This window comes from Pholcus phalangioides, unplaced genomic scaffold, assembly GCF_987345545.1.
Source record: "Pholcus phalangioides strain wild (caught in Gottingen) unplaced genomic scaffold, Ppha-v1.0 ptg000009l_1, whole genome shotgun sequence".
In the NCBI taxonomy this organism is placed as follows: Eukaryota; Metazoa; Arthropoda; class Arachnida; order Araneae; family Pholcidae; genus Pholcus; species Pholcus phalangioides.
The window spans coordinates 57058524-57080636 of NW_028301602.1; the positions used below are offsets into that span (position 1 = coordinate 57058524).

General features: G+C 36.2%; 1 protein-coding gene across 2 annotated transcripts in view; it reads left to right on the forward strand.

The window, feature by feature from the left end:
• The first annotated feature begins 236 nt into the window (after positions 1-236).
• dsf (nuclear receptor dissatisfaction) overlaps positions 237-22113 on the forward strand; it is a 72802-nt gene continuing 50925 nt past the window's right edge. For both annotated transcript variants that reach the window (XM_089236613.1, XM_089236614.1), the window contains exons 1-2: positions 237-864; positions 6576-6634. In XM_089236613.1, the coding sequence (XP_089092739.1) occupies positions 6625-6634 (10 nt within the window). In that variant the 5' untranslated portion in view covers positions 237-864; positions 6576-6624. The remainder of the gene's footprint in view (positions 865-6575; positions 6635-22113) is intronic.

Genomic DNA, 22113 nt, shown 5'->3' on the forward strand with positions numbered 1-22113 from the left:
CAGGAGTTTCCGCAGCTTCCTTCAAATCAGTGATAGTTTCCCGCCAAATCCGGGTTCCTCACAGATGAGCGTATTGGACTCCGCCTCCGAAGAGCAAATCAACCTCTGAGAATCTTTGGGCTGCTCTCGGAGCTCCTCCTTCCTCACTGAGTTCGCTTCCCAACTGCGCAGCATTCAAGCAGCTGCCCACGTTCCCAAAGTATTTAATTCGCTTCTATGACATGGTGGCAGTTGGTTTCCTTCCCGCTTACGCCTTTTTTGTATATTTTTATTGTTTTTTCTTTTTTTCCCCATATTACTCGGTCGAGGAAACCTTTGCACTCTTTGCACATGAGTCTCACACCTGAACCGGCTTCGAACGAAAGCAGACATGACAGATTTCTCTGCTGATTAACTCATATAGAAATATTATACATTTTTGAAAAAAAATACCCCATTAAATTATCATCTTAAATCTTTGCCGAAACTCGTATACAACGATGGTGGTTATTTGAAGAGTTTTGTCACTCTGTGTCAAAATTGACTTTGACTCTCGAACTTTGGAAACTATAATTGTCGTGCACTTCTTTTTTCGAGTAAATACTTTTCTATTTCGAAAAAGTAAAAGTCGCCAGTATTTTTTTTTTTTTTTTGCGACTGCATAAATATGTAATACATTTTCCAATACGGCAACGGAGACATCAAAAGAGGTTATAAATTGACTTACGATGTAGATTTCACATTAAAAGTGAAGATATATCTATGTTTGGAAACTGCGTCTCCGAATAATTAATCAGGCTCCAAATATTTTGAAGTTTTATTTAAGAAGAAAATATAAGAAGTCAAGCTGTTTTCGCCAAGTTCAAGACCGTGCTTGTTTTTCAGGTAAGTCCGTCGTTAACCATTTACTTTCTCACGCTAAATAGTCACACGCATTCAGAAACGAATAAATACTTCAACTTTTACCACCACGTTCACAAAAGCATCCTTGATTATCGTAGTTTGAACAGGTTTTGGGTTAACGTTAAAATTATTACGTGATTATCTCATCCAAAAACATTTTAGCATGCAATGAGTTGTTGCAAAATGTTCAATTGGCAATGTGGTTATCATCAGAAGTATGAAAACCGTAAAAGAATTGTGTGAAAAAATTTCGATAGAAATAGTAGAAAAGATGATAAAGATTAAACTTTCTCTCATTCGCTTCAGAATTTCCAAAATGTATTTACATATCTACAGTTGAAGAAAAGACACTTAAAACAAAATATTTCTTAGGAAAATGATAAGTGAAACTTAAGAAATTACATATAAAAAAGGAGAATCGAAAAAAAAGGTTTTTCTCTTTCAGTTCTCATGAAATTCATGAGCCGTACATAAGTTATGCCTATTTCGTTGTTGTTCCAGGTTCTAAAATTTTCCTCAATGTTCCGTACAATAATGCAAAACTTGCATCCAAACAGTAATCCAAACTTGAATAAAACCAGAAGTTGACAAGTTAAATATCTAAAATATGTAAAAATGAGGTAGAATATACTACATGGATGTTTTTTTTTATTTTTTTAGTACGATTTTGCTTTTAAACATAACGTTTAAAACTTGAATATTTGAAAGACGAATGTTATAGTTTTGATGAAATCGAATTTAAAATTTTCTGAACGTAACTAACCATTTGAAACAAAATTTTCGTAAATATATATATTTCAGTCCTATCCATTTTCATTCGTATATACAGTATTTTTATATAATTAAACGTTAGAGAGAGATTTCACAAACAATACTCAATATTAAACGTGTATCCACAATATGCTCGATGATTGTATGCTCAATTGTTTTTAGTTCGTTTTTCTTGTAATTGTGCCTATACTGCAAAGTAGGATTTATCGATAGATGTTTGTGTTTGCATCCCACTTATTCTGCAGGGAAAGATCATAAATTGATCAAGAACGTGATAATTTTCTACAGCACATTACTAAATTATAATTAACGTAGTATGACTTCGTCATATAACATTAGATTTATCACGAGGAAGTAAAGAAAATTACAATGGTGCTATGAACGGAACAAATGACAGTTTTTTTATGATGATTTAATATGTTGTTTGTGAATATTTTTAATGAATTTTTTGATATCTAACATTGTTTATTAGAAGCAAATAATAATGCTAAAAACATCATCGCGATGAAGAAATCATTGTAAAATATATTTTCAGCGTAAAACTATCATAAGCATAATAACGATGATAAACTAGAATTTATTTTTAAATGTGGTAATGAATGCCCGAATTTTTTTTAACTGAATACTTTACATATTTAGTAATATTATACTGTTAATAAGTATGTTCTTCATCAGCTTATTAGCTGTTTTCGTGGAACAAATAAGGAAAAACGTCTCGTCTATCCATCCTATTGTTAAGTTTCTTTGCAGTATAGATATTATTGCAGCAAAAACTCCCTCAAGGTATGTTTATAGAGTATGGTAGTATTTACGTGCAATTTCTTACAGAATCAAGTATATATAACGAAAAAATATATATAATGAGACATTTGTGATTGCTTACAGTGTCAACATTTATCTTTTTTTGTACTACTGTTAATCTCAGAATAATTCTTAAAAAAAGAGCCACACGCTTAAAATGTTTCCAGCTTCTGACGTAATCATAGAATAAAAAGAAGACTACTACCAAAAAATGCACTCTGATATTACGTAAGTTCTTTATGTTTAAGAAGATTAAACGGATTAAAATTTTTGAACCAAAAGAATAAACATTTAGAAGACTTCAGAATGTTATGAATAATTTAGTAAGCATTTTGAAAAACTATTTTTGGAAAAATATGACACATCTTGTTCCACACTTTCTAAATTCTCGACACTTACTAAATTCAATAATGAGAATTTTAAACGATAATTATGTTTGAAATTATGGTAAAAAATATATTTTGTATTAAAAAAAATTTAATTGATTAATAAGCAACTAGTATTTGTGATGTTTGAAGCGTTTGAAGTTCAGCCACACAGGGGATTTTATGGTATGAAAACTTATTACTTTTTTTTGTTATTCGTAAATATCAACTGAAATATGTATTCATTTTTCTTTCCATTTAGAATTAAACCTAATGTTATTTCTAGTTTGTAGTGAACTCTTCTTTTACTAATCACAAATATTTTATGGACATTGATTGAAATTTTTTATCTTTTCGTACATGGGGAAAATACTCGTTAGAATGAAAGATAGGATAGCATAGTTTTTTTATTGCTATAGAATACCATAAATATATAAGTTGCAGTAAATGTGATAAATTTGGTTATTATGAATAATCATCGAAAATTTTGGGAAGTTTGATAAATTTCAATAAATTCATAATTTTTACCGGTGATTATGCATGATACCCAAGCATCTTTAGTAAACATGATAAATCGTGATAAATTCATTACACTTGCCGATTATCATGCATAATCATCATTTCGTATTGATAAACATGGTCGGTCTCATTTCCGTGATAAGATTTATTATGTAGATGACCGTATTCGTGAACCAGATATAATGAACTATGATTTAACATTTTCTGAACATCTTCCGAAATTACTCCTATATGATGAATTCCAAAATCGTAACTCGATATAACAAATTCCTATTTAACAAATTTTACAATCATACTCCGATAAAATGAACTTCTATCTAACAATCTAACAAATTTTATGATTTTACCCGATATAATGAACAAAAAAAGTTTTTGTGCTGATGCAATCAAACCCCAGTATAACAAATTCCTATTTAACGAATTCTATAATAGGATCCCGATATACTCATTTGGGATTTTTTCCATGCTCATACAAATAAACTAGATACGTTTGGGTATTATCAATCGCAAAAGTTGTAATATTTTCAGTATTTATCAAATTTACCAACGACACTTGTGTGGGTATTAGTGGTAAAAGTAATAAATTCATCAAATCTACCAAGACGATTGGCGATTATGCATAGTATAACCAATTTATCACATTTACCGTAATATATATATTTCATATTGTCATTGGAAAAATTCACATCTCAGTGCTTCTGACACTTTAAGCTTTACCCTTCAGCACTATAAATTGGATGTTTTAACGAGGGATAATAAATTGAAAAAAAAACAACAACATTAATGCTGAATTTATGAAATAAAACTACACAGATTTCTTCATCGAATAGTGAGTCATCGACTATCGTGACGTTCCTGCGGTAATTAACTTCACGCAATGTCAAGGAGCTGGACCGTGAAATCTCAAGACGGAGAACACGTTAAGAGATATCTACAACGGGCGAGACTTTATTTAACACTTTCGAAGTTTAGATAGAATCACGGTTTATTGGACCGTTAAGTCAATTTTCTAATTCTCAAGAGACACGGAGAAAATTTGTGTGTGGATTCCAATTCAGAAAAGTTGCGTTTCATTTACGCTCCCGGGAGCGGAAGAGCTTTCGTCGGTGACAGGACTCGTCGGCGATGCTGCTGTTTTAAATAGTGATGATTAATTGGCAAAACACGGAATGAGAGATAAATATTTGAATCTTCTCGTTGCTCTTCTTTGGAAAACGATTTCAGCATCTGTCATATTCGAAAGATCATTAGTTTCACTGTAAAATAAACTATATGCGTATACAGTTGTTGTTCAGATGTTTTCCCCATTAAAACGGATTAACACATTTCAAATAAAATTTACTTTTTTTGAATTTCGAATACTTATATATATATATAATCTTCACCATATTTTTAAGTAAGTTTTTGGTGGGGGGTAGCCCAAGTAAATAACATATCCACGATGTCAAAGAACGTTCCGTGATTTCTCGAATGTAAGACCCGTTCACTCCTCGTCTGAATCTTTCCTGAGAAAGAGATGAAATATTTTCACTTTTGACAGATAGATGGCGACAAAACAATCACACAAACATTTGGCAGAAGTTCCACACAGAGTGGTTAGTGAACTAATCACTCGGTGAGAGACAGGGGAAGAAAATAAGGTGGGAAAATTTGTTCTGGTGATCATAACATGGGGGGTGGTGGAACAAAAACGGGGGAAAATAAATAAAATGGCTATTTTTAACTTAAATCTCTTGATTTTTCTAAAAATCGAGAGAATCATATACTTTTGAATGATTGAAAACATAGAACTCTCTTTCTACAAGACTTTTTACATCTTTTTCTTTTTTGAGAGAATATACACTCTGAGGTCGAAAAATACTCATTAAGCTTCCTATGTAATTTTTTTATACAAAAAAAACTTTTTATTTACATTCTATACCAAATTTAACTTTAGTAGTTCAAGAAATGCTAATTTGAATACTCATATTTTAATGTATTTTTATTTATCACGTAGTACTGAAACCAAGTAGTCATATGTACTAGATTTTTAATGCTTGCACGGAATGATTAGATGTTAACGTGCAAGCACTCATTTGACACGGTTTTGAGACGGCTTTGACAAAATTTATATACTAATATTAAACAAAACAGCTGATTGCAAAATTAAATACAACCCAACATAACATGATTTATTTGTCCCCAGTCATTAAGATAAAATTATACAACGGGGTGGGAACCCACGGCACGCTTGTCACGAGTGGCATGCCATGGTATCAGGAGTGGCACGCGAAATCTTTTAAAACATTAAAGAAATTCAATTTCATTTTTCTATTAGAGAAATTCTCTCCTACTTTTAAACAATCATTTCCTTATGAACGAAAATGCCTTGTAGGCTGCCAAACCTATATTCACTATGGTAGATACTCTTGAAATAATAGTTTTGTGATGAATTTATATTCAATGTGGTCCTGTTCGGTTTTCTATTTTTAGACATAGTTGCTGGACGTCTCGTATATGAGATTCAGGATTGTCCGCATAGGGTACATCGTATAACCATGAATTCTTGCATTCTGGGGGGGGGGGGGCCTAAGCCTATTTAGTGAGTGGGAAGGCAAGCACCATGAGCCCTGAGATTCCAGTTTCTACGCTCAACATGGTTTAGGTAAGATGATTTATGATCCAAACTAAAAATAATTTGTAACTCAAAACAATGATAAACTGAATGTTTTTATGAAAAATAAGAGGACATTCAGCCGAACAATATTTAAAAAAAAAAAAAAACGGAAAGAATGCTCGTGTCCCGTAAAAAGGGACATATGGTCTGCTCGTTAAAATTCTTAAAGTGGGACGCGCATCGAAAGTGATCTTGATTGTGGCTCGGCTTGGAAAAAGGTTGGCCACCACTGCTATACAAGTAAAAGTTTACAATGAAATTACATATTTTACAATATTTAAAAGAAAATCCAAAAAGAGAAAGAAAAACAAGAGAGACTTGTACTGTATATAAGACAACAATAGAACAGTTATTTATTGTGTGATGAAAAACCTAGGACAGGGAGGAGAGCAGCAGCTTGATGCTAGTAAACTGCTAGTAATGCTAGTAAAAAATACAATAAAATTAATTAGCTTTGTTAAAATCTCCATCTTATACGATGAAATTATATAAGTCGTGGCTGTGAACTAACTAGAATGATGATTTAGTAAAATGCAAGTGATCATACTATACGTCTTAGCTCTCTTTTGTTTATTCATTAGGAGTCCAGATGTGAGCCGTTATCAAGGAAAGTGGAGCGGACCACAGAAGATGGAAAAAAGTGAGTTCCACTGAAATATAACTAGCCCATCAAGAAATAATGAAATAAATAATAATGAACACAACTTTTTTACAAATATATAGATGAAATTGTAAAAAACATTGCCAAATATATGCAGTTTTCTGTTTAAATAATCAGTTTTTGATGTATCACGTGAGCGTTTATATGTACACAAGAGCAAGATAGAGCGAGACCTACTTCTGCTTAACCGCACATGCACATGTAAACATTTCTCTGTGGAATTTCTGACAAATCGATACATGCCAGGTGTGTCTGTAACACGTTTATGCTGTCAGGGTTATGCGTGTTTTATGTTCTGGTGGTGCTGCCATTTGCCTTCCATATTTTGAAGTGAAAATTACCGATGCCAGACTTTTCATGTTATGTAAGTACCGCGTTGAAGGTCTGCCTGCTCTTTGCGGGGAGACTTTTACAAATGGAAGACCGGCATTCGCTCGAAACTGGCACCTACAGTTTTAATTCTACTACAGTTTTAATTCTAATGCACCTACAGCATTCTATTCATTCCGAATTCCGAACGGTAGTGTTTCGATGTGATTTGAAATCTGTGAAGCCAGATAATGTTGCTGTAAAAACTCAATCGATAGGTGACTTAGTTCTTAAGTGACTTATTTAGCGTCATATTAAAAATGTTAAAATATGATGACAGTTACAAAGCAGCAGCGATTATTCTAAAACTTCGATGATTCTAGTCTTGATTAAATTTGAATCAATATGTTTCCTGAAATTAACACAAAATAATCCCCATTTTTTCCGTAAATAACTTTCGTTTTTTAATATTAATTATAGCTTAATGAGATTTTGATGTAAACTTCTTTTCACTAATTTTGATAGCGTAAAATAATAAGCCTATTGTTCATCCAAGATTTAAACAAAAAGTCGCGTCACAGTGTAGTCGAATGGCTTTTATATGTTGGAGCATATACATTCAATTCACAGTAAAGGGCATCAAAAAAGAGCAAGAGAATCACCCCGGCCGGGGCCTTTTACCATCCATCGTGTGTGACCTGAAGAACTGGATCACGCGATTCTTCCTAGAGAGATATTAAATATATGTGACTATTTTAGATAACTCGCAATCATTTAGCATTAGATGCCGCTTTAACGAGAGGGGGAGAAGGAGGAGAATATAAAAATAAAAGGTAGGAAAAACAATAAAGAAAGAAGAAGAAGAAGAATTACACCACACAAGAAATGCAATGCTTGTTTTTTGCAGTTTCTTACACGCTTTCGCTTTCAAAAGAAGCTTAAAAACTGACATTTGCTCTAGCTTAAAGCTGATCGCGTGCCGCAAACGTTGGAATTTTTATGCACGGGGCATGTAGGCCATGCCAAACACAACAAAAGAAAACCTACCTTGGGCAAAGGCTAAAAAGAATGCATTCCCTCCCCTTCCAAAAAATACTTTTTCAACTTCTTTTTCGGATTTTTTTTTAATATTTATTTCTCCGAATATTTCAACCCAACTTTTAACAAGCGCGTTTTTTTAATGCCACCATAAAAGCGGCAAAATATTAAAAAGCCCTCCCTGAAAATATCCATATTAATGATGATGTTTTTTCTAATCGCGAGATTTTTCCCCTTAATTACCTCTTTAACCAAATTCCAAGGAACGAACCGTGACGGGTTTTCATGTTGTTTTAAGAATCATCAACTGCCAGAAAGTCCATGAATATGAATGTTTTAATTGCCCCCATGTGAAGCAAGAGCAGAGATTAAGAAATTAATAATATATATGTATGAAAAAATTTTACATTGTTTTAAAGTGATTTTTTTTCCTACCGTTTCCTCCGTAACTTTCTACGCATCGAATTTACAACCGTTTAAAACAGATTAATGAAGCCTGTAATTTGTTTTTTGGCTTAATTGTCTTCGTACTTCTTGATATAGTTTTGATTTTTTTTTGAATATTTTCTTGGTTTTTTTCTGCATTTTTACTTATAGGAAAACGCGGAAAAGAAAACAGAAATCCTATTTGTTATAAATATAGAAATAAGGAGATTGAACAGAAACTTCAAAATCTCTTACGGACTAATTAATATTTTCAACTCTTTTGAATATTCCTCGGTGAGTGATGCTGAGAAAGAAACACCATTCAAATAACTTCAATTTTCAAAGAAAAATAAGCTTATTAATTACTTCACTAATAAAAAAAAATTTAAAGCAAGTTCATTCACAAAGAGCAGGGCGTTAACGACACCCCCCCCCTTAATTGTTCAAAATAAATAAAGTTCTTAGGTTCTTCATAGGATGATTTATAAACAGTTTTCTAAGATAATTTTGTTAGATTAAATACTATAGGCATCTCTGGAACAGGTTTCCTGTAAGCCCCCCTTTGAACCCACAGGCGTATACTTACTATTAAACCACACACACACATGCACCTCGTCCATATTCCTTTGTGGAACTTTTAACGAATTGGTACATGTTGGAATGCGTGTGTGTGTATGTATTGCGAACCTGACGTGAAGTTTGTTACTGTGTAATGCTTGTTATGTGTAGTGCTCTGTCATCTGCCACCAACTTTTCTCACTATGACTGAAGTGTAATGACTGAATAATTTTATCGTTGTAGGGCTGTTGCTCTCTGTGGCGAGACTTTTTAATTGGGAGATCGGCTCACATTCGCGCCCTGAAGTTGGGAACCACAGAAAACCAACTTCAGCCGACCACCATTGTGGTGACGGTGGGGTTCGAACCCGGATTCTCGCGATGCGAGTCCGTCACTATGACCACTCGACTACCACAGTGGCGGCGTATACCTACTAAAGATTAGTCCTTCTTATACTCCTGGTTAGAAGAGTTTATTTGAGATTTACATGTCAGACATTCAAACGTACAGTGATATCTTGGCTAACGAAGATAATTCGTTCCAGAATCACATTCGTAAGCCGAAACGCGATTTTCCATAAGTTTCTAGAGGAAATCATTTAATTCATTCCAGAAATGTAAAACAAATTCGTAAGCCAAGGCATTCGTTCGCCAAGGTATCACTGTATTTAAGTATTAAACACATTACACGTATTCGTAATCCATGTTGTCTCCTAAATACTGTCACGGTGAATAGCGATTACGTCCCTCTGATCACTTAAAATCACGAACTCGTTCACGAAGAAGAGTTGTTTCATAAAACACTTAGAAGCACTGTAAAAAAAAAAAATACTTTATGGGAGGCTGAGATAAACAACGTCACAATTGGATGAAGATGAATTTAAAGTAAATGAGATGCTGAACATCTGTTTATTTTACACTAATGTACGTACGCTATACAGTGAGAAATTCGTGAGCCAAAGTGAAAAAAATGTATGTTAGGGGGTATGCTATGTGAAGTAGTCAGCTCATTCCTCTATCACACACATGAAGATGCCTAGAATACCCAGACTGTTCAGTTTGGTATTAAGATTCTTTACCGCACCCACTGAAACCATTAAAACAGGAGGGTTTTTCAAAAATTAATTTTTTAAATGAATTTTCTCTTAGGTTAATCATTTATTTTACATGAAATGGCTCAAAATCTATCTGAAAAAGTAAACAGAGTTGTATCTGGAAAGTGATTTAGAGATAGAAGTAGATCATCTGGCTCAAGTGAAATTCAGTTACTCATTGGATTTATTTTTATTGGCACGGGAATTCAACTCGCGACACGTCTGTTTTATATTAGTGCATGCATCCATATTGACTAAAATGTTCGTTAGCTGGATCCGCATTCGTTGTCCGTATCAGAAAAATATCGGAAACAGTATCCGTGAGACGAACAATTTGTAATCCGAGGTGTTCGTTAGCCAAGGTATCACTGTATTTAAGTATTAAAAACACATTACACGTATTCGTAATCCATGTTGTCTCCTAAATAATGGCACAGTGAATGGCAATAACGTCCCTGTGTGTGATCACTTACTACCTCTTACTCGTTCAAAATTTACAGCTAAGGTAGAAAATCAAAGTTATTTTTCGGTTCAGATGAAAAAAAGAATTCGAAACAGTCCCATACGGCTTCGGCAATTTTTCAGTTGAAAGCAGCGCATAGGGGAGTTTTGCGATTTGTATTCATACCCAGTCAGATGGAAAAGACATGCACAGCACAGCCCCCTTGATGAAGCTTAGGGAAAGTTAAATTGGCCGATTCAGGATTTTCTTTTTCTGCATGATATAAAGCAGTGGTTCTCAATCTCTGAAAGTCCACGGCTCGGTTGATTTCCTCTTTTCTTCGTAAGTGAATGAATCGGTCATACCCACGACTGATAGGAAATGAATGAGGGAAAATAAATAGGAAAATCACAAGCGCGCGCGCGCGGCCTGGTTTTATTGATGTGAGGTCCGGCGATTGCACCTATGAAAAGTATCCAAATTGTGACATGTTCAAAAAATGAGTAGATCTGAAACTTCGATTGATGTAATATTACTACTAATTAATCTCCAGACCAACCGTGGCCCCCGCTCTGCTCCACTACTTCTTAACTGTACATACACGTAGTGCACATTCCTCTGTGGAATTTATAACGAATTGGTACATGCCGGAATGTGAAACCTGAGTGTATGTGTGGCCCCTAACTTATTTATATTGCCAGAGTTGCACTTGATTCGTGCTTTTTCACGTATATTCACTCTGCTGGTGATGCCACCGGTCTTCCATCATATTTTGATGTGAAGATGATAAATGCTTGAATTTTCATGTTATGTGTGTCACATTGAATGTCTGCCTGCACTCTGCGGAGAGTTTTTTCAAATGGGGGACCAGAGTTCACATTAGCGCTTCGAAATTGGAAAACCGCAGAAAACAAACGTTAGCCGACCACCGCTGAGCAGCCAACGGGGGTTCAAACCTGGATCCTTACGACGATGGTCCAGCACGATACCCACACGACCGCATAGCGGCTTGATGTACTACAACTTGACCTCACGTGCACCTCGTAAAGATTCCTCTGGGGGATTTTTAGGAACTTTGTTACACGCAAGAACGTGTTCTGTGTATGACCCTAACGCAGTTGTGTTGTCAGATTCATACTGTTGAAGTGAAAATGGCGAATACCTGAACTTCCATGTTATGGAAGTATAGTACTGGAGGTCTGCCTGCTAATCAGACAGAGGGATTGATTTATATGCTTAAAACAAACTAAATCACACACGCGCGAAATCAACATAGAAATCAACATAGTATGGTCGTATATTCGCTCTCGGAAATTGCATTTTATCCATAACGGAGTTCCTAAACGGTTCAGATTATCTGAAAATTAATTCTGTTTAAAAAGCATGTTTTCCAATTCATCGAAGGGTTGAAAATCATGAAAATTTATGCATGTGAGTACTCTATTATAGATCGACGCGGATTCCAAAGCAACCTTGTAGATTCTTGTACTAGAGACAAAACTTCGCACTATTTTGTGTATGCTAAACATTTTGTTGGTAAAGAAATCCATTTTCTCAAATTATTCCTTCCCCCTTCTATATGATAGTTAAATGTCAAGGAATTGGTCATGCACGAGCACGCGTGGTGTGTCTTGCGGGAAAGTTCAAGCAAACGCGAAGTAATTTCTATGGTATGAGCCATTCGCCCACGAATGCGTTGGTCTCAGAGGGAGGAACAAACGTCATTAGCAATAAGGGAAAACGTCTTCTAGTTCGCCCAACACTTTATAATACGAGTCTATGATCTTTCACCGTATCATGTTGGTTCTTCGTTTTGGATAACTATACACCAACGCGGATATCATTAGTGCTTATTTAAGAATCATGGCGGAGGCGTTTAACGACCTTTCAGCTTAATCAACGATAACTAAGTTTCCAAATATCTTTACGACCGACGCTAACATTTCTCGCTGGTATGTTTAATGTTTGCTAGTGTGCCGTTACACTTGGCTTCCTCTTCACCCACTAACTTTGATATCATTTCGTTTCATACACAGTATGTAATAAACATTAGAGCTTGAATCTCATTAAAAAAAATGTCATAACTTTGTCATTGCCATCATTTAATACCAACATGATCGTAGAAACATTTCAAACATTCATAAGCATATGCATGAGTCGACATATCGGAACATAGCTTTGAGATATCGGCATCTCAATCAGGATTGTTAATGACGAAACCTTGGCTGATGTGTATTCCCCAATTAAAGAAATAGAAGGATCTTGATGATTCAAGTAATCAACTACAACAAATGAACAGCCGAACCGATATAATCTCACTTTACTTTATTGAACATTCATAACCCTGGTCCATTGCTATGGACAATTCACTACCATTTTGCCTCCTATGACGTGGATTGTGTTGGGCTAATGTTTTATACGTGGAACCTACTAGTTCAGAATGTGTGCCATCTACCTTAAGTCGGAAGTAAGAAATTGACAGATTGAGTAAACTATGGGAGCAATTTAATGTCGCGGGTCCGCTGCCACTGCTCAAACGGTACCACTAATCTCACGCACCCATGCATAATGTCTCTCAAAATTTAAGATAGCTATAATAACAGATTAAAAGCCACAGCTGCGAGCAAGATCATGTAATATGTTCCCCATATTCAAGAAAATGAAATTGCTGCATAAAATAGTGACTTGCAACAGAACACGGTTCGTTGAGGTATCGGTTAATCCAAACAGGTGAAAATCACGTTGACCTGGTCATAACCTCATCATACATTACCACTTCATATCGCTACGTGTATCATCTTCAACTACTGCTACTAAACATCATCTCATAAATATTCCTTTGAGAAACTTTTAACGAAATAGAACGTGTCGGAGTGCGCTGCGCGTGTATGTTGTGAGCCTAAGGTGAAGTTTGTTTCTGAGGAATGACTGTTATGTATATTCCAAAGTGCTACTTCACCGTGCAACAACTCCGGTTTTACCGCCATTTGCTTTTAACTGAACGTGTGTATTTTTCGATACGATATTTTGATTTTTCTTACCTTCTTGACTCTTCCTGTCCCTATCATACTCTTTTTCCCCCGACGGTAACCTATCGGTTAGAAGTTCTTCGGAATATGGGTCACCGTTTCGGTCAGTAAGTAAGTAAGGTCTTACCGCCATATATCAATTTACTACCGATCGAGTTGGGACGGAAATATTTCTTTCTAGAGAAATTCATGATACACTTCCGTACTCGTCTTGAGCATGGAGGAGACTTTGCGAGGGCATATTGAAAAAATTACATTTACCGGTGGCTGCCTCAAGTTCGGTAGGGAAAGAGCTTCCCCGGGACCTGATGGCAAAGAAGTTCTGCCATCTAACTTCCGAATTCCGAAGATAACTCGGCTGGCTATTTAGCTCGCTGCATCACGTGGAAATTTTTTAAATGTGGTAGGTCTGATTGCTCTTTGTGGAGAGACCATTTTAAATGAGAGTTTGGCTCGCATTCACGACTTGAATTTGGAAAACCAACTTCAAATTACCACCAGTGGTTCAATAGAATTAAAACCTGACCCTCACGATGAAATTCCATCACGATGCCCACGCGTCCACACAGCGACTCGTCTCGCCGATACTCATTTTACTTCTGTCAACGATGTTATCGTTGTTTGTTCACTAGAAACACCCCATTTTCGTTCGAATCAGAAACCGTTACTTTTCGAAAACAAGCCAGAATGCAAAAATACATAAACGAAGTTTATAACGAGAATTGCATAAGAATTTAAGTTTCCAAAAATTGCTGTGTCGAGTTCAAGTGAAAAAGCTAGAGAAAGAAAGAATAGAGTTTCACACACCGAATACATACTATTTCGTGTAATATCTGTACTTATGTTACAGCTGAAATTTTCGGTTTTATGATAGTGTATTTAGTTACATTGACGTTATGTTAATGATTCGCGTGAAATTCAGCTTTGCTGAGGAAAAAAATTATTCTGAAACACATTCACTACATGCACATGGTAGTTCTCGCTGTAACAAGGGGGAATATTTAAATAATTTTTTGCTTCAGCAAAATAAATTCTGTATTTTTTTATTTAAATTAAAGAAAAAAAGGCTGCATAGAAGTAAGTATTACATGCCTTACATTTTTATGAAGCCAAGAATACACATGCAAAGCATATAGATTAAATATTTGCTGTCTGAAAGGGCCCTTTAACTTATTCTTCTATAAATTTTTTGCAGCATGAAACTTTGCGGCTTTCTCGAGTGCCGTGTTTATACAGCCTGTATTTATACAGCCAATGTTACTTTTTCATATTTTCTTCATGTTTCCGGGTTTTTTTATCTCTTTCCAATCACTTTAAAAGGTGCTTTTTTTATGCAGTGTATATATACAGGTATTTTTCTTTGTCCCGTGTTTTTATCTATGTATTATTTCTGAAACATTCGACGAAGAAATTTCTTGGCGGAATTCGAATTTAAAACCACGGCAAGCCTCGAGAGGAATTTTCGTGACTTCTCACTGATTTAACAAAACATGAGTCTGTGGCTGCTGCGGGAAAAAAAAAAAAGAGCGTTTTTTTCCTATTTCTCCTGTTTATAGGAATCCGGAAAGAAAGAAATATTTTTCCGTATTTTCACACACAAAGAAAGAACTCTTCGACTTTACTTTTAGATTTATAAAGCCCAAGATGGGGGGTTGTCTTCTTGTGCGCAATGCATTCGAACCATTCCGTGTGCTTTGCGAAGCGTTCAATGTCGATTCGGAACTTAAATTACAATCAAAGTTCTGAATCGACATTGAATGATTATTTAATGATTATTTAATGATCATTGTACGTGTATACCGATGGTATCTAATCACCTAACATTATACAATTAATATTTTCTTTTAGGGAAAAATTATCTAAAAGTATCTTATATAGAGTCAATAAAAATTCATTGATCATTTTCGTCACTCCACGGTCATTTTCTGTACACAACAGCTATATGGACTGGGACCTATAGAGTTTATTTCCGGTTCCGAACGGCAGCTTTCGACGTGTTTTTTTACGTATCTCGTCGAGAGGTTGGTGCACTAGCCCTTCGGGGGGGGGGGGGCTCACTGCGGAAAAAATATTTTCCGTGGGAATTCTATCGCCTTTTCTGTTGCACCTCCGCATCAGGATGGACTCACAAGGATTCGGGTATCGATCTCCCCGTAAAATGTCTCGTGATAAAGAGCAACAGGCCTACAACGGCGCATTTATTTAATAACTCATAGTTAGAAAAATTGACGGCAGCTGGCAGCATTGTAATAAGCATTACGCAGAAACAAACTTCCAGTTGAATTAACAGCAGATGCGTGCACATTTTCCAGCATGGCCCAGGTCTTCTTCTATCACCTGCTTATATCTTTTCATTGAGACAAAGTGGCAGGCCATGATCAGGTTAGGAGAAGGAGGGTATCATACTCGTGACACCTTTAAGATCCTGTGATACCTAAGGTGGGTATCGACCTGAGCTACCGCGCGCCCCAAAACATAATTTCACAATCGTAATTACATAGTCATTGTAATTATGCTTTTTGAAAGAAAATGAAAACGAACATATTGATGTGTGCCTACTCATTAGGAGCCCCTTTCACAGAAGTGTCCCAAACATATGGTTACGGGCCAAGAAAACCACGGGTGTAAAAAGTTTGAAAATAACTGGTTAAGGAGTTAATTGTAATAAAAGCCGGAAAACGAACGACAACTATTAAATCACTCATACGCGTACTAAACATACCTCTGATGAATTTTGAACGAATTGGTGCGTGGCGAAAGGTGTTATATGCATATGCATTTGTGTATCTAACACATCTATGAGTGTCAGGTGTGCGTATTATGTGTGTGAAGCGCTAGACTGCAAAACCTGACAGGTTGTATCTCATAGAGATTTCAAACATTGCTATCGAAGCTAGAATGTGAAGTTGTTGACCGTTATACCAACGAGTACGGCTTCCCAATGAGCCAAATCGAGGATTATCCCGAGTTTGAAGTGCTGCCACCGACGTTCTAATTCGCTAGTGAGTGTAAATGGTGTAGAGATAATTGGGTAGTTCGTAAATTATTAAATTGTTTGTTTTATTAATTACGCTGGTTGTTTCTTTCAGTTATTCTGATACTATTTCCTTCAAAAATTCTGAAATTATTTTTTTCATTAAAGGGGTTTTCAAGCATTTTTGTGAATTATGAAATTATTTATGATTTTTTTTCCCACTTGAGATAATGAAACTAAGGCCCCCGGAAAGTGTTTGCTCCCCTTAACCCGTTAAAACGGCCCTGGTCAGATGCGCACCGTTAATGCGGGCTTCATCGATATATTTATTTGCTTAACATCTTAACATAGCTGTTTCTCAAAAATGGTAGGCGCACCACAGCAAAAAACTCTGATTATTATCCCATGGGCCATGCTTTGGAGCCCGTTTCCCAAAGATATACGCTTATCAGTATAGTCGAGATTTTGTGAATTGAATGTCCCAGGATTGCGCAGATTTCAGGTGATGAAAAGAAATAAAATACGAAATCTCTCTCTTCTCAGGCTCAACAAACATACGTCACGGTTTGACTTGATATAATCCGAATAAACAGTTCATTCGGAGAATATTCATAGCAATATTTCACCACGTGCTAATTAGAAAAAAATTTCGTTGTTGATTTTTTTTATACATTGGAATCTCTCACACACTTACCGATAAAGCCGCGAGAGATATCCGTACTCAATCTACTCAAAATAAGATTTATTTGTATAAAAAAAAAGATGAATTTGTTTATTTTATAATTGCTTTATAATTTATGATAAATTCTTACGTGGGACCAACTCAAAAATAAATAATATTTTTTTCCTATTTATCGAGAAAATCTACTGATTAATCGGCATGAAAAATTGATACCATGATCATAAATTTATAAATAACCGAAAACGATTTTCTGAATGGATGGTGCGTGATTCAAGCATTCTTAGATGTATGAAAGTCCCCTTAAAAAGTTGAATAGGTCTCCATTTTTTCGATAGCGACTTTGGCCAGCTGCCTCTTAAGCACATCCCTTAAGGAATAGCAAATCTAGCTCTGTCTGACTTGAACGAAAAGAAATGCACACACACATATATACGTATATAGAAGTTGGCTACAGAATAAGTTGCTTTTACCTATTCCTCTCCGTCTACAGCTATTCCATCAGCAAGAAAAGGAGGAGTGCTTGCGTTTCGCTTTGGATTCCGTCGCCACCCACTTTTTGCCAAGGGGCAAACTCACTTTTCTTGCATGGCACGGCCAAAAATCTTTGAATGATTGCCCAGTCCGTGCTTTCCCAAAAGGGGCTTTTTGAAAACTCTGGATACAGTCAGGCAATAGGCTTTCCATTTTTTCCCCCCTTGTTATTACTTTTGCCTTACACGAGATAACATCACACAACGCTGCCTAAAATCATTGTGGGGAAAGAAAAGAAAAAACACTTTTCAATAGAAAATATTTATTTTTCGCCGATCATCCTTTACCCAACAGATTTTGTGCGAAGAGTCCATTTTTCACTGGGCAATTTCGGTGTTGATGTATATTTTTTTTTCGGGATAGCTAGCCAACCACTATGTGCGTTTCGACTTATCCTCCGGGTATCGGATAACGGAGTGTATGATGGAATGTATCCGTGACTGTTTCGCGGATTCTTAATGGTTTTGGCTCTTGAAACTTCCAGCTTTCTCTCTCTTTTTTTTTCTGCTAGGATGTTATTCTTCCTTGAAAGTGGATTATTTCCTTCAACCTTTTCTCAAAGAAAGATGATGCCGATGTGAAATACGAATCGCGAACGATTACAGGAAAAACCCTACTTTGACCGAATCCTTTCTATCTACAGGGGAGATGCGCGACGAGTCTCATTTTCACTTGTACCTGAGAAGTTTTTAGTTTGTTGTCGAGACACGTTGCTTTATGATTTCAGAAGTCAAATAACTGTCGGTAACTGTAAGTACAATGATGATAAAGCTTTATGAAAAAGACAAATTTCGAGTTTTAATTTAAATATGAGGGTTGATTTTCGTCCTGGACAGGAGTATGCTGTAAGGGTTTGAAGATCATACCTACAGAGAGACCTTGACATGGTTGAGGAGGATGTAAAGAAGAGTTACGCGTGTTCTTGTTGGTGCAAGGGGCTTGAGCTATGAAGAGAGACCTCTCATTTTTTGAATGTGTTTACATTGGAAGAACGCGGGGGTTCAGAATTTTTGACGGGATGGATAGGATTTAGACTTGAGTTATTAATACATCTTCAATCGAGTGTTTCGACGAGGGGCACCAGTATCGATTGGTAGTGGTGTAGCAAGATCTTTACCTACCGAGCCTAGGGCGACCACCGATGGATGGAGCCTTCATTTCAAACTCCACTAGTTGGAAATTGCCGTATGGCGATATATGACCGGAGTTGGTGTGCGGTAAAGAAGTATCGATTGGTAAGGGACAACTCCAGGTTGGGGTGTCGCATGGGATTTTTTTCTCTGACTGGGTTGTGAATAAATGGAATAGCTTTTCCTGGGTGTCACGAATTCTACCACAATTGACTCTGTTGAAAAGAAATACGATATTCATATGGTATAAATCGAGAAGCTATCCATACTTATACAAGACAACTATAATTTTTTATGGGGTAGTGTATTTTATCATAATTATTAGTTTTTTTTTATGATAATTGGTCTTTTTTTGAGTTGGTATGTTTTAATTATATTTAAAATCCATATTTTTTGTATATGGACATCTTTTTTTTAACCACCTCATTGAGCATTTTACTTATTGTGGCCTTGTTTTACGGAAAAAAAGAAAAAACAGCAACAACAACTATGCTTTCAATATTCCAATTTCTCCCCCATTCGAATTCCACAAACCCAATTTCTGTTGTTATCGTTTCCCTTCTGTCCTACAGGGATTCAAGATTTTGTTGAACCATGCCACGGTAATTGTGTGTCGATTGACATTCCGGAACCTTCATTTCTACTTATTTCTCTGCTTAGAAACGCTGGCCGGAAAGAAACCTTTCTAGTGCAAGGAAGGTGTGAGCTTATAGAGACTCTCGGTGATAACTTTGGGCTGTTGATTGAACTGTATATATAATTCCTGCCAGCAAAGGCATTTTATTAGAACTTGCCTAGATACCAGATCAATGCCTCAAGTAATAATGAGTAATAATGTGATATTTTTTTGCGGAGTAAGATCAGCGGAAAATCTGCGATTGAAAGTAAGAAGTAAGAAATTGTGGGTTATCTTCCGATTTTGATTGCATGTGCGGTGCCGTCTATAAATACAACTCAGTTGGTGTGAAAATGTTAATTATTATTGGAGAACTTGTGGGGAAAAAAATCTATCAATCAGATGTCGTTTAGTTAAAAGTGAACTACTCAATCGTGTATTCACTTCGTATAAACGTATAAACATTTCTCTGGGGAATTTCTAACAAATTGGTTACTTGCCGGGACGTGTCGTGCGTGTGTATGATGCTTCACCCTAACGTATAAATGTTGTCAGAGATGCTTGTTTCGTGTTATACTGCTGCTCAGCCACTTGACTTCCATATTTTGAAATGAAAATGGCAAACGCCTGAATTTTCGTGTTATTTAAGGATCGTGTTGAACGTCTGCCTGCTCTCAGCGTAAAGACGTTTTCAAATGGGGGACCATTTGGTATTTGTATCTTGAAATTAGGAAACCGCAGAAAACAAATTTCGGGAGAGCACCAAAAAATGTGGTTCGAACCTTGATCTTCACGATGAGAATACAGCACGATGCCCCCTACTCCCCACCCCCCGACCGTACAATCTAAAAGTGAATTGCAGAATCTGTGAAACATTGTTTAAGCATGGCGAGTGATACGTACACAAAACAACATCAACAACAACACCAGGGAAAATGCGTCTTGATTTCTATACATGAAATACTGAAGACTACGTTTGATGAGTGCATCGGAAACAATAATAGTCAAACTTTTAAGGTAGTTCTATGGTGACATTGATCTAGAGCCGAATTCTTGACTTTTTTCCAGTCACGAGCATTGCCTGTACCCATCATCAAAAGAAGAACACTCTTCCGGCAAGTTTAACATACGAATGTATAAAATGACAATGATTTCAAAATCCTTGAATGCAATTCCTCAAAGGTATTTAATTGAAACTTTGATGAAGTGCTCACGAGCATGAAATCGGACACGAGCATCGAACACTCTGGGTACTTCAGGGAGCACAGTGGTGATCGCAAGCAACGGGTTGAAGATGTCTGATCTACAGTATCTAGAGATGAAAATTATGATAATGCAGGTAATTTGGATGACCAAGAACTTGTGAATTTATTTCAAATGGCCTTTTAAAATTTTTCCAATTTTTGTTGGTACATTATTTCAATAAGGTCTTAATGCGGTGATAGAGTAGAACTTACGATAATCCCCCCCCCCAATATGATCAAATACATTCATCTGTGACCTTATCGTGCCATATGGCATAAAACCTTTTTTTAATTTTTGCTCCCCCCCCCCCCAAATGGGATCAAAGTGCATCGCAGGCCTTACATCTTTTTCAGATTTCAATGTGGTGATAAGGGATGGATGCATCACCAGCGTTTATTTATAAATCAAACTTATATACAACGACGATCATAATCACATCAAAATTTGGTAAATTAAAGATGATAGGTAATGAACGATGATGTTGTAGATCACTTGTTGAGAAGTCCCGGATCTCTCATCGGTTAGTAGTCACGGTCTTGTTATGCGAATCGCGATAAGCTTAACTGTACTGTCCTCTTATTGTAAAGACGATGTAAGTTTCTTTCCACTAATTGGAGAATGCGATCAAGTCGCGTATAGTTCATTGGGCTTTGTATAATCCGTCTCTTGCACAACCACAGGTCTGCAATAGACGCATTTCCAAAGTGCAGTGTTGCAGTCTGTGGGCATTCGAGGCGCAAATGAGTACTGATCTCCCCCTTACAAAGTCTCACCACAGACGGCAGCAGACCTACAACGGTACAATTATTCAATCATTACACTTCACTCATAGAAAACTGATGGCAGATGACAGCACTGCTCATAACAAGTATCACACAGGAAATACACTTCGCGTTAGTTTCACAACACGTACACGCACATTCCAGTATATACCAATTCGTGAGAAATTCCGTAGAAGAATGTAAAGGAGGTGCATTTACGGTTAAGCAGTAGGCGTCTGTGGGCATTGGGATATGCAGTGCCACAAAGAGCCCTCGGCTCCACACACGCAAATGTCATTGTCCACATTTTTGAAACAGAGAAGATAATTCGAGAATGGCCGAAGTTCAGTTATTACATTGTTTTCAGATAATGGTCCCCCCTCCCCCCAATAAACATTGTGATAAACACCCATGTCCAGACGTAAATAGACTATGCTCGTATCTGATATGTAGAATTGTAGAAATTGCTTGAGATAGTAAGAAAGTAAGAAACGGGTAAAGAGAGGTTGATTATGATACCCTTCCTCCCTCACCCGGAAAGAATAGAAAGCCACGGAAAAAAAAAATTAATTTGAAAAAAAGTGTATAAATAATGTTGATGTAAGAGAGAGAGAGACAGTGTGT